Source organism: Pipistrellus hanaki (assembly GCF_964339955.1).
Source record: "Pipistrellus hanaki genome assembly, chromosome: 4".
In the NCBI taxonomy this organism is placed as follows: Eukaryota; Metazoa; Chordata; class Mammalia; order Chiroptera; family Vespertilionidae; genus Pipistrellus; species Pipistrellus hanaki.
In genome coordinates, this window is record NC_140506.1 from 72085957 (window position 1) to 72101224 (window position 15268).

General features: G+C 58.6%; 1 protein-coding gene across 5 annotated transcripts in view; it reads left to right on the forward strand.

The window, feature by feature from the left end:
• Window positions 1–15268, forward strand: part of CUX1 (cut like homeobox 1) — a 351459-nt gene that overhangs the window by 334089 nt on the left and 2102 nt on the right. For all 5 annotated transcript variants that reach the window (XM_084881495.1, XM_084881496.1, XM_084881497.1 and 2 more), the window contains 6 exons: window positions 8851–8978; window positions 9694–9760; window positions 10475–10587; window positions 13141–13257; window positions 14421–14504; window positions 15021–15077. In XM_084881495.1, coding sequence (XP_084737621.1) covers window positions 8851–8978; window positions 9694–9760; window positions 10475–10587; window positions 13141–13257; window positions 14421–14504; window positions 15021–15077 — 566 coding nt within the window. The remainder of the gene's footprint in view (window positions 1–8850; window positions 8979–9693; window positions 9761–10474; window positions 10588–13140; window positions 13258–14420; window positions 14505–15020; window positions 15078–15268) is intronic.

The window sequence follows — 15268 nt, forward strand, 5'->3', positions numbered from 1 at the left end:
TTTATTTGAAGGGCTCTGTCCTGAGAAGCAGCAAACACTGTCGTTCTGGGTTGGAAGGCACCTGGAGAACTGCCGGCCGAGGCAGCCCTTCCTCCACCACCTTCCTGTGTGGCGTGTGGCCTCCTGACAGGTGTCGGCAGAAGCCTGGGCCTGGGCAGGATGCCAAGGCCCCGCTGTCCAGTTTCCCATGCAGACAGGGTACCTGCTCCATCATGGCCTTTGTCCCCGCTCGCTGTTGTCACCTGTGTTGTTTGGATGCCCTTGACGCACTGGCCTTCCCAGCATCCACTCTATTGTCTGTGAAGAGGCGGCCCGCCGTGCTGGGTCCGGCACGGGGCTGGCGGCAGCTTGGCTGTCCGAGGCCGCGGTCGGGCACCCCTGCCTGGCCGCCGCTCATGCTGCGGGGCCTCGCGCTGCGTCCTTGGCCCCTGGTGTGAAGAAGGGGCAGCCGAGGCCACCTGTTAGTGCGAGCCAGGGAGTTCCCACTCGGGAAAAAGGGAGCGGTGTCGTGTGGACTCCGGAAGGATCCGGCTCCTGAGAAGGGGCCTGTGTCTCCAGCAAGTTTCGGGCTGGAGGTGGGAGAGCTCTGAGAGTGGGCTGCTAGATGGTCCACATGCTTGTGGCAGCTGCTTCTCCTCTTGAGTTCTACAGGGTTGGGAGAGAGTCGCCATCCTTACTGACGTAGGACTGATAGGGAGGTGTTTGTTGGTTGTGCGTTAAGCTGTAGTTTTCAGAATGTGAAGCTCCTGTGACACAGAAACATGAGTAAAACGGGACTCGAACCTCCAGTGGGAGACCCCGGAGCCTGGGACAGTCTCTCATCAGTGCCAGGTGCTCCGGCAGCCCCAGTTTCATCTGGTCACCCAAGAACAAGGGTGTGTCTAAAGCTGCCCCCAAATCTCTGCCCCCTCCCCTCAGATGGGAGAATTAGCATAAAACCACTAGAGCTCTACCAGTCTGACAAAGTCAAGTCTAGCTCAGCTAACATTCTGCTATTTTTGTTTGCTAGTTTAAATATGCCCCAATTTTTATTGTTTTTAAATATATTTTATTGATTTTTTACAGAGAGGAAGAGAGAGGGACAGAGAGTTAGAAACATTGATGAGAGAGAAACATCGATCAGCTGCCTCCTGCACACCCCCTACTGGGGATGTGCCTGCAACCAAGGTACGTGCCCTTGACCGGAATCGAACCTGGGACCTTTCAGTCCGCAGGTCGACACTCTATCCACTGAGCCAAACCGGTTTCGGCAATGTCCCGCAAACTGCAGCTCTCGAACCACCTGCAGCTCTTTGGCCCCTTGAGTGTGGCTCTTCCACAAAATACCACGGCCTGGGCAAGTCTATTTTGAAGAAGTGGCGTTAGAAGAAGTTTAAGTTTAAAAAAATGTGGCTCTCAAAGGAAATTTCAATAGTTGTACTGTTGATATTTGGCTCTGTGGACTAATGAGTTTGCTGACCACTGCACTAGCTAAATTAAAATGTAAAAAACAGAACAGAACAAAGTCCTTCTACCCCTAAAGTCTCCCCACGTGCCTTTAAAGTGAGGTTTAACTAAGCAAAATGGCAGTTGCACAAGGTTTTGCGGGCCTGGCTCTGCTTGTGAAACGGCCAGTTCCAGAGGCAGCAGGGGAAGCAAGATTTCACGTTGTGGCTGCAAGTGGGCGGTGTGTGTGGCCTTTCTCCCGCCCTGTAGTTAAGTGGGTCTGAATGACATAATGTGCCTTATTTGATGCCCCGAGGAAACACAATTGCAGATGTACAGGGAATGGCAACAAGATGATATGATTATTGGTGGGAGGGGGGCGTCTGCCATGATCCTGTCTGTGTGTTTAAAAGGCCCTCAAGCCCTGGCCCCTTGGCTCCGTTGTTTATAGCATTGTCCCGTGCACCAAGAGATCGCAGGTTCAATTCCTGGTCAGGGCACTTACCCTAGGCAACCAATCAATGTTTCTCTCTCACATTGATGTTTCTCTTTCCCTTCCTTCTTTAAAATCAACAAACAGGCCAAAACCAGTTTGGCTCAGTGGATAGAGCGTTGGCCTGTGGACTGGAGGGTCCCAGGTTCCATTCCGGTCAAAGGCATGTACCTTGGTTGCAGGCACATCCCCAGTAGGAGGTGTGCAAGAGGCAGCTAATCGATGTTTCTCTCTTATCGATGTTTCTAACTTTCTATCCCTCTCTATTCGTCTCTATAAAAAATCAATAAAATATATTTTAAAATAAATAAAAATAAAATAAAATCAATTAACGGGTGAGGGTTTTAAAAACGGGGCCTCCAAGTGGCTGTCTTGGGACCTGGTTCTTCTTCCTCCGTGGCTCTTGCATGGCGGCTCAAGGGTCACTGCTTCCGCGCAGGCACAGCATCGGGTCCTGTAGGCGGTGAGACCGGGCTGTGACGCTGGGGCGCGGTGAGGCTGGTCTTCAAGTTCTTGATGGGAGTCTGACCCACCCAACGTGGAATGAGCTGCGTTCATGGAAGCGGGGGATACAGCCCAAGCCCAGTCTGGGGAGACATTCATAAGTTCCTGCCTCTTCCAAGAAGCTCGGGTTCTCAGAATGTCGGTAGAATGCGCCTCCCTCCCCCTCCCCCCCGAGCAGAATGGTTTGTGGACGGGTAAAGCAGAGCTGCTCTGTTCGGGGCGCGGGGCGGGGTGCTCCAGGGAGTTAGATTTGAGGACCCCGCTCACTCTACGGGGGCATCGGGCCATTCCTCGCGGTCAGGGGGCACTGTGTGGGAGCTGGAGACCCAGCATCTTCTCTTACCCGCTGGGGTGCCATCGGGCAAGTCTTAGGTCATCCTCAGGAAATCTTTTCTGAAAGAATCAATGAATGTAACTTCTTTGAGCTTCTCTTTCCACCTCTAGCAAGGGGATATAACAATGCCAGACTCACAGGGCTGCTGAGACGACTGAGTGTACCCCACCCTGCTCAGCGCGGCGCCTGGGCCCACAGCAGGCGCCCAGTGCATGTTCGGGGCTGTCGACCAGGGTGATAGACGGGGCATCCAATACGGCACATTGTTTGGTTGCTAGAGAGCTACCTGCAGTCAGAGTTGTTTCTTCCTTGGGCCAGAGCAGGAGGGGCCCCTGCTCAGGTTAGCCAGAGCGCCAGCAGCTGCCAGCCTCAGCTTGCCGGTGATGTACCAATGCCGGTGATGTGCCAATCGGCACCTCCAGCGCCCGATGAAAACTAGTCTCAGTGTCCTTGAATGTCAGAGGCCACTGGACTCAGTCACAAACAGGAAGGAGGACCCTCCCTGCTCCCACTCTTGTGGAAAGGGGGCTGCGCCCTCCACAGAGACCCCCCTAACTTAAGCATCTGTCAAAGGTGACGCCCATCCAGTTAGAACCAAACCCAGAAGCCTCCCATGTTTGAGACAGCTATCCTCTGGGGCCCTGGTTCCCAGCAGAAGGAGCCTGTATCCCTGGGACTCCTGGCAATGCCTGGAGACGGTTGGGGCTGTCACAGTGGGTGGGGATGCTACTGGGAACTACAGCCGTGATTTTCAACCGGTGAACTGAAAGAATTTTTAAAATCTCAGGGGCACTGACCACTTTTCCCTTAGATTGGCAATTTAAAAAAAAAAAATATGACAACAGCCAACACAATAGCCATCCGGTGTGACTGAATCAAAATTGTACTGTTGTTTTTTTCTGTCAGATTGGCAAAGTATATATATATATATATTGTGTGTGTGTGTGTGTGTGCGCCACAGAATTTCAGTAATTAGTTTATGTGTGCCATGAGATTTTTAAAAAATTGAAAATTGCTGCTCTAGAGGATGCCAAACATGCTGATAAACATCCTACGATGCATAGAGCAGTCCTCCCTCACCCATAAACAGTGGCCTGGCCCCGAGCATCCATGGTGCTGAGCCCCCGCATGGCAGAGCTCCTCTCCGATGCACTGAGGACTCTGCGCCAGCGATGTGCTCCAGGCCGGGTGTCCAGTGGCCTCAAGTCGCTCACAGCCCACAGGGGCGACGGACCAGGTGCTGACCCACAGCCTAGGCTGGTCTTGTCGTTGGTACTGAGGGGCCTCTGAGGGGCAGCTTGGGAAAGGGCGGATTTCCCAGGGAGCGGCCTTGAACAGGAGGAGGCACTGTGGTGAGCGGGCCCGGAAGTACACGGCCTGCAGGGGCGGCAGTGCACAGGCGCCGGTGTCAGAGGGACAGCAGCGCTGTGCCGGGGAAGGTGGGGGGGCGGGAGGGGTGACCGCGGGGATGAACACAGAGCCGGTCCGGCCGTGAGCCGGCTCTAGGTGAGGCTGTTCTCTCCACCGACATCTGGAGGACTCGGGTGCCGCTGGGAGCCTCTGCAGCCTTGCTGGGGTGCAGGGGTCCCCGCTGGGGAGAAAGTGTCCCCATCCCCTCCACCAAGTGTGCACACATTAGCAAGGTGCGGGGTCACCCTGGGGCTGTGTACTGGCACATGTGCAGCTCCAATGCCAGGGCCAGTTGGTACTCGTTAAGTTTGAGTTGCTCATCGGGGTGTCCTGGAGATATCCTGGTCCAGGGGTCTTCAAACTACGGCCCGCGGGCCACATGCGGCCCACAGAGGAGTCCGATCCTGCCCGCCAGGTTTTTTGGGCAGTGAGCGCAGCCGAGGTGTTACAGTAGGGATTAGTAGTTCATATAGTCCGGCCCTCCAGCTCTCTGAGGGACCGTGATCTGGCCCCCACTTTAAAAAGTTTGAGGACCCCTGTCCTGGTCCATCGGGCATCCTCAGCTCACCAATGGACTCCAGGCGGCCGGAGTGAGCGCGCGGAAAGGGGAAGGTGTGCAGGGGCAGTGCCAGGTGCAGCACGTTCCCAGCTCAGCGAGGGGCAGAGCCAGCCCGGGAGCCTGAGGTGGAGCGGCCAGCGGGACAGGAAGCCCGGGAGGGTACAGTGACCTGGGAACCAGGTGCGGGTGGGTCAGTAAGACGAGGGCTGAGCACATAGCGATGTGTGTCCTTGGTGAGGACAGTTGATAGTGAGTCTCTGAGTCTGATGGGAAAGGTTTAGGAACGTGGACACTTGGAATAGAAGACTTCTAGCTGGAGGGGGCAGTGAAGTCAAGAGGAGAGAGAGAGTTGGGGGGGAGTGGAGAGGAGAGAGAGAATCAGATGGGGAACATGCTGTGGGAAGGAGAAGCCAGAGCTGGTGCTGCAGGAGAGGGAGGACACTAGCCGGGGTGGGAGCCCTGGCGCAGGAGTGAGGGGCCGGCACCTGCCGCACAGGAGTGCTCCACACTCATCCCGGCCGCCGGGGGACGGACGGCACAGAGGCGAGAGGGTGGGTGTGTGAGCTGCTCGGCTCCCTCAGAGCTCCCACTCAGAGAGCCGTGTGCCCTCAGCAGCCCCCGAGCGCCTGCCTGGCTTGCAGGTGGCTGACTGAATATCACAGAGTCCCCCCACGCCCCACAGCATCCCTGGCCTTGCCATCGGACTCCAGCTGTGAAAAGGTTCTGCATTTAATCAGTGTGCAGTCAGAAGTCATTCTTGACCTTAAGTCATACTTACTACAGCCTCCTTAAGTTTTTACCTTGGCCTTGCTTTGCTGTTTCTCCCCTCTGGTGGTCCTCGAGGTCCGAACAGTTGGCGACCGCTGCTCTAGGAAGCTTCTCAAATTCGCCCAGAACTTTCCTGAGGGCAGGAGGCTGCCTTGGGCCGTCTCACAGGGGCTTCTGCCACCTTGCAGAGGCAGGAGTTCTCTCCCTGCTCCCTCCCGCTCCCCGCACACTGCTCTGCCTACCGGCCTCTGTCCTAGATGCAGGCACCTCCCCCAGCTGCAGACACTCTGTTTTGCATGCTCCATACTTCTGAACACCCTCTCGTGAGCACATCCCCTCACACAGTGTCTGCCCACCGTGCTGCCCCCTCTGGCATCTGTCCAGAGTGGTGCCCAGGTCCCCCCACCACACCATGCTGCTCCGCGCTACACTGCTGTTTGACCAGCGCTCCCAGCGGTTCACTCCGCCCTCACCCCGCAGCCTTCCTTGCGACACCAATGATCCCGCCTTACCCGCTGATGCCCCCTCTTCAGCTTGGCGCCTTATCGCGCTTTCTCTATGTCCACCCTGCCTCCTGCTTCCTCTCCTCCGGTCTTTCCCCGGGGCTCCTCTGAAAATGTCAGCGCCCCGGGAGGCCCTGCCACTCTCCCCGCAGTGCCCTCTGGGCTCCCACACCTGCTGCCGGGGGCTCAGCCAGCCCCGGGCCCTGAGCTCTCGCCAGCCTGCTTCTCCCACCTCAGGCCCAGGGTCCAGCTCCCCACACACAGGTCCCCTTAGCTGTTCACTGGCACGTCACGGGCAGTGGAGCCAAACCACGCTGCTGCTCACCCGTTCCCCGTGCCGGGGCCAGTTCCAGGCATGGAGGAGGCACACGCAGTGGTCAGTCTCCTGGCCTTATCCTCCCTCCGGTGCAGAGTGACAGGCCATCCGTGGGGCTCCCAGACAATGTCCAGGTCCTGCCACTGCAGCCTCAGGTCTGTGCCCTGAAGGGCCATCATTCAGTCTGGTCCCATCACCTCCACTGCCCGGCCTCTTCCCTGGAGCTCCCGGGCAGCCATCCTCCATGTCTGCGGTGAGCATGCAGCCAGCCCTCAGTTTCACGCACAGCCACCTCTTCACTCAGCCTTGCACCCCCAGAGACCAACTTAGCGGCTAACCCAGTGTCAGGGTGCGTTAGCGGCAGCAGCAGCAGAGGCGGGCTGTCCAGGCCAGTTTAACAAAGCGCCCTGGCGCCGCAGGCTGGGCTGCCTGGGATGAAGGGCTGCTGTCAGGGCCCTCACACATTCACGGTGTCACGTGTGTGCTCGGGCAGGGACCTGCAGCAGGCACAGACACAGACACACAGGAACACCCGCCTAGGGTCCCCACCTCTCCCCCGTGCACACAGGTGGCTCCAGAAGCTGCAAGTCACTCCTACCCCAGGGTCCTGGCTGAAACCAGGCTGGATGGCCACAGGCTGGTGACAGAAAATATGCAGCCCACAGAATCATCTCACTGGCGTTTTATCCGGCCCTCCTGCCATGCTCCCCTCTGCGCCCTGCTGCACGCACACCTCCAGGGACACGAGCTCGCTCTGCTGGGCAGCAGTCCTCTGCTCCACAGGTTCCCCCACCTCTGCCCTGTCTCTTCTGTCCCCCGGGCCTCTTCCCTGAAAATGGGATGCTCCTCGCCTAGCCTTCTCGGGCTCCACACCTCCATGCGTGGCGGGCTCTGTCTACCCACCCCCACGGTCAGTCACACACCGTTTTTGGATGTGCTCCTGATGTGGCTGTCCTTATGGATGCCCGTGGCCAGAGCATTCCCTCTCACAGCTCCTCTCCCCACCTCACCACACCTCTGTCCCCCTCACCTCCTAAACATGTGGTGCAGCAAGGTGACACTGCTCTTCAGTCCCATCCTGCAGGACCGAGACCACAGGACCCACCTCCAGGCCAGCGGGTCATGGCATTGGGGGTCTCTCTGGGCCTGTTGCCCATGGGGTCTGCTTAAAGCTCTCGTGGGCCATCCAGGGCCTACAGGATCCCAACCCTGCACCCACAGGCCTCCCTCTTTACCTTGGCCCTGCCCTCAAGGTCAGTCTCTTCCCCCAGCCCCACCTTGGACCCTCACTTCCACCACCACTACTTACCTGCCAGGTACAAAGAGGTATCAGTTATGTCTAAAGGAGGAAATCTATTCAAGATCTGAACCATTTGGGCCTTCCCCCGTGTGGGGAAGGGCTTAGACATAGCCCGGTGGACACCCTGGAAGCCTCTGTTCGGTTCTGGCTGACTGGCCTGGGGTGAGGTGTGTAAAGGGTTTGGCATACAGCGGTCACCTAGGAGATGGAGCAGGTGAGGGTGCAGCAGGACTCACACACAGTAAAGGAATCACCTGGGAGGCACAAGGGCCCTGCTGGTATTGCAAAGCCTGGAGCCTTTGGGCATTTCTGAGACCACAGTGCCCCCTAGTGGCCATGCAGTCCTTCCAAGGGCAGCACTGTGTGCCTCAGGGCTTGAGCCTCCCTCTCTGGGGAGGTTTGTTGTCACCACTTTACAGAGGAGGCCCAGACCAGGTGGTTCCGCTGCCCAGAGTCACACAGCCAGCCAGAAGTAGGGCCAGAACTCAAACGTGGGACTGCCTGGCTGCCAGCCACCGCTGTCCGCCCTGCGGAGGCTTCAGAGGGTTCCCACGGGGCCTGGGCTGGGAGAACACCCCACACCGCCCCCCTTCCAAGAGCAGGGACGGGGGTTTGCCTGTTGGGAAAGACACTGAGCACTTGGATGGAGGAGAAAGGGACAGGGGGTGTCTGGGTCCCCCCATGCCCACCACGGTGCTGGAGCCTGTTGGGTGAGGGGCTTCGGGTGTCAGCTCCAGAGTTGGGGCCCCTCACTCCCCCAGCCCTTTCTTGGTCTGAAGGAGGCCTGCCCACCCCGCCCTACACCTCAGTACCTTTCTCCACCACTGCTCCCCCCGAGGCTCTTCTGGTCACTGGCCCAGGCAGCAGCCCTGGAAGAAGCTTGGGGCTCCTGTGTTCAGCCTCCTTACCCTGCTTAACAGGCAAAGGGTGGCCAGGCTCACCCGGCTGGTCATAGCAGGGCCAGGGCAGACTGTGTTTCCTAAGTCCTGGGCCTGGACTCCTTTCCTGACCCGGGGTTTCCTGAGCACAGAGAGTTCTTGGGGCCAGGACTGCCCCTGGTCCTGCCGGCTGCTCCGACGGCAGTCCTTCGGGCAGAAGAAGGTGGGGAGGGAGCAACCGGCACTCCGCTGTGGCCCCAGGAAGTCCTGCTTACGGCCTGGTGGCTGGAGGCAGGGCGGGGACAGGCACCCTGGGTCCCCCCAGGCTCCCTCTGATGGCCGTGTCTTCTTTGGCTGCAGGGCGCTGTGCAGAGCTGCAGGCCCACGTCACCGAGGCCATGGCCATGGTGACTGAGCAGAGGGAGCTGATTGCCCGCCTGGAGCAGGACCTCAGCACCATCCAGTCCATCCAGCGGCCAGATGCCGAGGTGAGTCCCCTCTAATCCCGCCCCCCTCACCACCCACTAACAGCTCTATCTCTCTCTGGGATTTGCCTGCTCACTGCACCTCGAGGCCCAATTCAGACAGAGGCGTGCCGCCTCCGCCTGGCACAAGCACCCTCAGGCCCTGGTGTGGCCCCTGCCCTGGGGGCTCTGGGCAGGAGCAAGGCCAGGATTCACCCACCCATCTCACAACAAGAGGACCTGAGGCCCAAAGAGCATGGGAGGCTGGAGCCCAAGGGCCCTTAGAGGTCATCACATGACCCCCTCATTTTATTATTTTTTTAATTTCTTTATTGATTAAGGTATCACATATTTGTCCTCAACCCCCATTCCAATTCCCCACCACCACTCATGACCCCACCCCCCTATTGACCTTGATCACTGGTATCCCCTCACTTTATAACTGAAGAAATGGGGCTCAGGAGGAGCTGGGCCGGCCCAGGGCACACAGCAGGCTGGCTGGCAGGATGTGGGCCAGCAGGGCTGTGTGGCCAGGTGAGGGCCCTGCCCTGCTCCAGCTTCTGGGGCACACTCGGTGGCCCTGCCGTGAGGGGTGGCCTCTCCAGGCCCTCCTGTGGCCACTGCGGACCTGCCCTGCCGCCAGTCCGCTCCGGCTGCTCCTTGCCCCCATCTGCGTGGCTCCTGAGAGACTGCTCCATGCCGCATGTGAAGAGCCTCCCACCTCTCCTCTCCCCTGCAGGGTGCAGCCGAGCTCGGCCTGGAGAAGATCCCAGAGCCCATCAAGGAGGCCACCGCCCTGTTCTATGGTGAGGAGGGGCCGACCTGACCCCCAGGGCAGCCGTGGGCCAGTGGGGAGCAGGGAAGGGAGGAGAGGTGATGCAGCCAGAGCCCGGGTTCCAAAGAGCACGCCCCTCTCCCAGAGAAAGTCAGGGCCCCCATCCCAGCCGTGCAGCAGCCACGATAAGGAGGGGTGAGCTCCCCACTTGCCCTTGCAGGCCTTCGTCTGTAATGCACCCTGAGGTCTTGACCCCCGTGGCCCTGCCAGTGGCCTGTAGAAGGCTAGGTGGGTGGTGGTCAGCTCCCCGGGACGCCTTGGCATGGAAATGCAGCCAGAGAGCCCCCTGCGCTGATGGAGAGGTGGCCCCTCCAGGCTGGAGGCCAGAACCAGGGCAGGGATACTCGTGGCTTCCAGCTGGGTCCGTGGTCCTTCACTTCCCCCAGAGCTAGAGTCCAACAGATGCAGAGATCTAGGATCCAAGTTCAGAGTGATGGGGTGGGGCCTGGCCCTCACACTGTGGCAGGGCCTCCCCTCCCTGGGCCCCTGTTCTCATGTCATCCCCCACCCCCCCTTTCCCCAGGCCACCCTCCCCCGACCTCTCGTCACCTTGTGCTTAGATACCCAGTGCCTTCCACCCGTGCCACTTGGCCAGAGCTCCCTTGGGGCTGGGACCACCCAACCTGAGGGCCCACTGCTAGGCTCTGACTCCTTCCACCCCAAGCCACTCGCCCCTCCTTCCTAGGACCCATGGCACCGGCCAGCAGCACCCTCCCTGAGGGCCAGGTAGACTCACTGCTGTCCATCATCTCCAGCCAGAGGGAGCGTTTCCGGACCCGGAACCAGGAGCTGGAGGCTGTGAGTCACATGCGTCCCTCCCCTACACTCCTTGGACCTGAGGGCACAGTGGGGGACACTCAGGCTTGGGGGAGAAAGACGCGTCACAGACCCAGAATCGCAGAGGGATTCGATTTGCTCTGTGCAGTCAAGGAGGGCTTCCTAGAGGAGGCCGGGCCACGCTGGGCTTTGAAAGAGGAATCAGACACCCAGGGTAGAGGAGACTACATGAGCGGAGACACGGGGACAATACACCAAAAGGGAGTGCAGGTCAGTCCAGGGCTACCATCAGAGCACAGCGCTGTCAGGCGAGTGCCCACAGCCGGGTTGGGACCAGCAAAGGATTTCAGCAGGGGAGCAACACTGCCAGGCTGGGGGGCAAGAAGGGTCACTGGGGCAGCTAATTGAGGACAGGAGGCTGGGAGTGGTCACCCTCATCCAGGCGGAAACGTAAATGAGGTGGGAGGTTGGAGAAGCAGGGCAGGTGGAGGGAGGAGGGTCTTTGAGACGATAGAGACGCATGGTCCAGGGATGTGGGTGCTTTGTGAGGTGAGAGAGCCGCTGGCTGAAGCACCAGGCTGGGCCTTCCTGGAGGAGCAGCGTGAGGAAGGTGGCTGGTCCAGGTGCGTCTGGGCCTTGGATGTGAGGTGCCTCCACGTGGGCACTGGTGATATATGGATGGTGATAGTAGTGTCCACAGGAGGGCTGTGGTCTTGGGAGAGTAGGGAGCAGGACCCAAGAGAGTAAGGACGGAGTGAAAGAAGCAGGAGCACGCAGTTTCTTGTAAAGCCTCCAGGTGTCCCCTGGATGTAGATACTGCATCCCGAGTGCAGAGGACCCAGTGACAGACCAGGGGAGCACCCAGGGTGGCACCATCTGCCTCTGGGGACTCTGCAGACACACACACACACACACACACACACACACACACACACACCGTCATCCCGTAGAGCCAAGCCCCACCCCGATCGCTTTCCGAGGAAGAATAGGAGCCAGGAAGTTCCCGTCCTTTTCAGAGAGCCTCTGCCTGAGCCGGTGATGGGATGTCTGCACTCCTCCTCTCCAAACACAGTCCCCCGAGGGTTCCAGGCTCAGACCAGGGAAGGCAGACAGTGACTGAGCACCCCCTGCGGGCCAGGCCCAGTCTGGTCCAATGACAAGAGTGGGCCAGATCCCATGGGACCCTCTGATCCAGGCTCATGAGGCTTCGAAGGAGGGATGTTAGGGGGCTCCCCGCACGGGCAGAGGCCTGGGAACACCCACACGCCCGCCAGGGCCTGGGCAGCCGCCCTGTGGAATGCGAGGCAGCCCTCAGAAGAAGGCCTTGGGAATAAATTACAGGGGAGAGACCAAGTGTTAAGTAGCCTATCCTTTGCTTTGAAAATCTAGACTTTTTATCATGTGCTTTTTAAAACTTATGGCAAACACACACACACAACATGAAATTTACCATCTTAACCATTTTTAACTGTACAGTTTAGTGGCATTAACTACACTCACCGCCATCCATCTCTAAGACTCCTCATCTTCCCAAACAGAAGCTCTATGCTCATTACACACTAACTTCCATTCCTTCCCCTCCCCCCGCCCCCAGCCCCACTCTACTCTCTGTTTCTGTGAATGGCTATTCTGAGGACCTCATGTGAGCAGGATCATCCAGTGTTTGTCCTCTGTGACTGGCTTATTTCACTTAGCATGATGTCCTCAAGCTTCCTCCGTGTGGTAGCATGTGCCAGAGTTTTCTTCTTTTTTATGGCTGGATCGTACTCCGTTGTATGGATAGACCACAGTTGTTTATCCGTTCACCTGTTGATGGACACTTGGGTTACCCGTCTTTGGCTACTGTGACTAACGCTGCCAGGAATGTGGGTGTGCCGGCAGCTCCGAGCCTCTGCTTTCAGGTCTTTGGGGTGTATCCCCAGAAGTGGAATTGCTGGATCCTTTGGTAATTCTGTGTTTACTACCATGTCCTTTTTAGTGCAGTTTGAATTGTTAACAATGTGAAGAAAACACCTACTTAAGCATTTGAATAAAATTGAAAAACGAGGTCCCATTTCACCTTGCCCCTAGGTTGGCAGACATTAAATCACCTGGTGTAGGATTCCACTTACATGAAATGTCCAGAAGAGGCAAATGCATTGAGATAGAAAGTAGATTAGTGCTTGTCAGGGGGATAAGGGAAAAGGGAATGGGAGTGACTATGGACAGGTTACTGGGGTGATTAGATGCTCTGGAACTAGTGGGGATAGAATTGTGAAGATTTTTTTTAAAAAAAACTGAATTGCAAACTTTAAAATGGTGACGTGTATGCTATAATATATGAATTATGTCTCGATAATGATTTTAAAAGGCTGACAATACCATAAACAAATAAAACGTGATGAAACCTGACCCACGAACCGTGACCTGTGCCTGAGGCGAGGTCTCAGGAGGAAAGGGCCTTTCCCGGAGCCGGAGAAGGGTCTTAGTGGGTCCGAGAGGCTGCAGGTCGCGGAGCAGTAGCTGTGCCAGCAGGGCGGCCTCTCCCCCCCTTCCCCGCTGGCCCTCAGCCCACCCACCACCGCCTGCCCACAGGAGCACCGCATGGCCCAGCACACCATCCAAGCCCTGCAGAGCGAGCTGGACAGCCTGCGCGCCGACAACATCAAGCTCTTCGAGAAAATCAAGTTCCTGCAGAACTACTCTGGCCGGGTGAGTGCCCTCCCCCATTTCTACCCCCGGTGTACCAGGCAGGAGAGAGGTAGTGCGGGCACTCCGAGGCAGGGGGGCAGGGCAGTGGCCTGCTGGGCAGCACTGGGCTCTCTGGCCCCCTCTGCCTGCCAGCTGTGCTCCCTGAGCTGGGAGAGCGCCCCACAGGGCCCTAGAGGAGGCTCATGCATCAGATCCACCCAGGAGGTGGTGAGGTACAGCAAGAGGCAGGAAACACAAACTTACATTTGTTTAAAATCGTACCAGAATTTGGTCCAACATCCCCCCCAAAACAATCCAGAGAACAGAGAGGGCCCTGGCAGTGTTCTAAGTGGTCACAGTGTCAGCCCGGCACCAAAGGTTCTGGTCAAGGGAACATACCTGGGCTGCAGGTTCGATGCCCAGCCTGGTTGGATGTATGCAGGAGGCATCCAATCGATGTGCGACTGTCTCTCTCTGTATCTGTCTCTCATTCTTTCTCTGTTCCCTCTCTTCCTGTCCTTCCACTCTCTAAAAATCAATGGAAAAAATACCCTCAGTGAGGATTAACAAAAAGAGAAAGAACAGAGTGGAAACCTACTCACTCGGAGGGCTGCTGCTGGCTTCTCTCAACCCTCAGGCTTCACAGGGGACCACCTCATGCGAGGAAACCCTTGTGTGACTGTGGAGAAACAGAATGGGCGGGACACTTCTGATGGGGCTTCCCTGAGGCATGACCCTTAGCCACTAGCCGCCCATCCCACCATTGGAGCTGTTCTTGGGCCACCAGAGGGCGCCCAGACTCTGCAAACTTGGAGCACACACCTGGTGGCTGGCTGGGGTGTCTCTGCCTGCTCCCCACAGCCACCCCACACACTCCCAGCAAATGCCTTCGAAGTCCACCTCCTTGCATGGGGCCCAGCCCTGTCTGTCTATTCATTCCAGCCCGTGTCTGGGCCTTCGTTCCCCATTCCTGCCCTGAGGCACAGAGGCCCTGACCTCCTGGGAGACCTCGGACCTTGGCCAGCGCCCCTGGGTCCTGGGCACCAGCCACATTCTCACCGTCGCTGTGGGCCCTTCCCCACCTCCGCTGTGCGGCTGAGGCTCCCTGGTGATCCTGCCAGCCTTCCCTGGGCCCAGGCTTCCTGTTGGGCCCCCGTGACCGGGTCTCCGTTCTCCCCACACAGGGCGGTGGCAGCGATGACACGGAGCAGCGGTACTCGTCCCAGTATGAGGAGCGCCTGGACCCCTTCTCCTCCTTCAGCAAGCGGGTGTGTGGCCGGCCTCAGGCCAGGCAGGGCAGGGACATCTGGAGAACCCACCCCCTCACCTGGCCTCAGCCCTCCCTTACTCCCCACCCCACCAGGCCACCAGGGCCCCCTGCACCCCACTTGGGTGCCATGGAGGCCCAGGTCTGATGGCTCTGTGAGAGTGACAGTGAATGGATTAACCACGTGCACACTTGGGGTGGGGGCAGACAGACACGCAATGAGCTCCCAGTGTCAGGTGACCTGTAGTACCCCCCCCCCCGGCCCATCGGTGTAACTCCCTCCCCCACCTCCCAGGCCACAGAAGTCCTGCCCATAAAGACTCCCATAGGCAGGATGGGCCGCCACAGAAAGCAGGAGGCAGCTCCCCCTGGGAGGAGCCTGGGGCGTCACAGACTAGGACTGGGCATGGGGCGGCCCCCGCCACTCTGCAGGAACAGCGGGGCAGCGTCCCTTTCTGCAGCGAGCGTGGCCGGGCGGTGGGGTCCTGGGGCCCTCTCATTACCCCTCCCACCTCAGGAGCGGCAGCGGAAGTACCAGAGCCTGAGCCCCTGGGACAAGGCTACGCTCAGCATGGTGAGTGCCCCTGGGTGCCCACCTGCTCTGGGCCATCAGCGACACCAACCCTGACGGCCACCTCACCACCTGCCATCCCGTCTGGAGAGCCTCCCAGGACCCCCGACCCCTCACAGGCCCTTCCAAGAGCGGCTGTGTGACCCAGAACAGGTCCCTGCCCCTGTGGGGCAGCTCTTCTCGCGGTACATTCT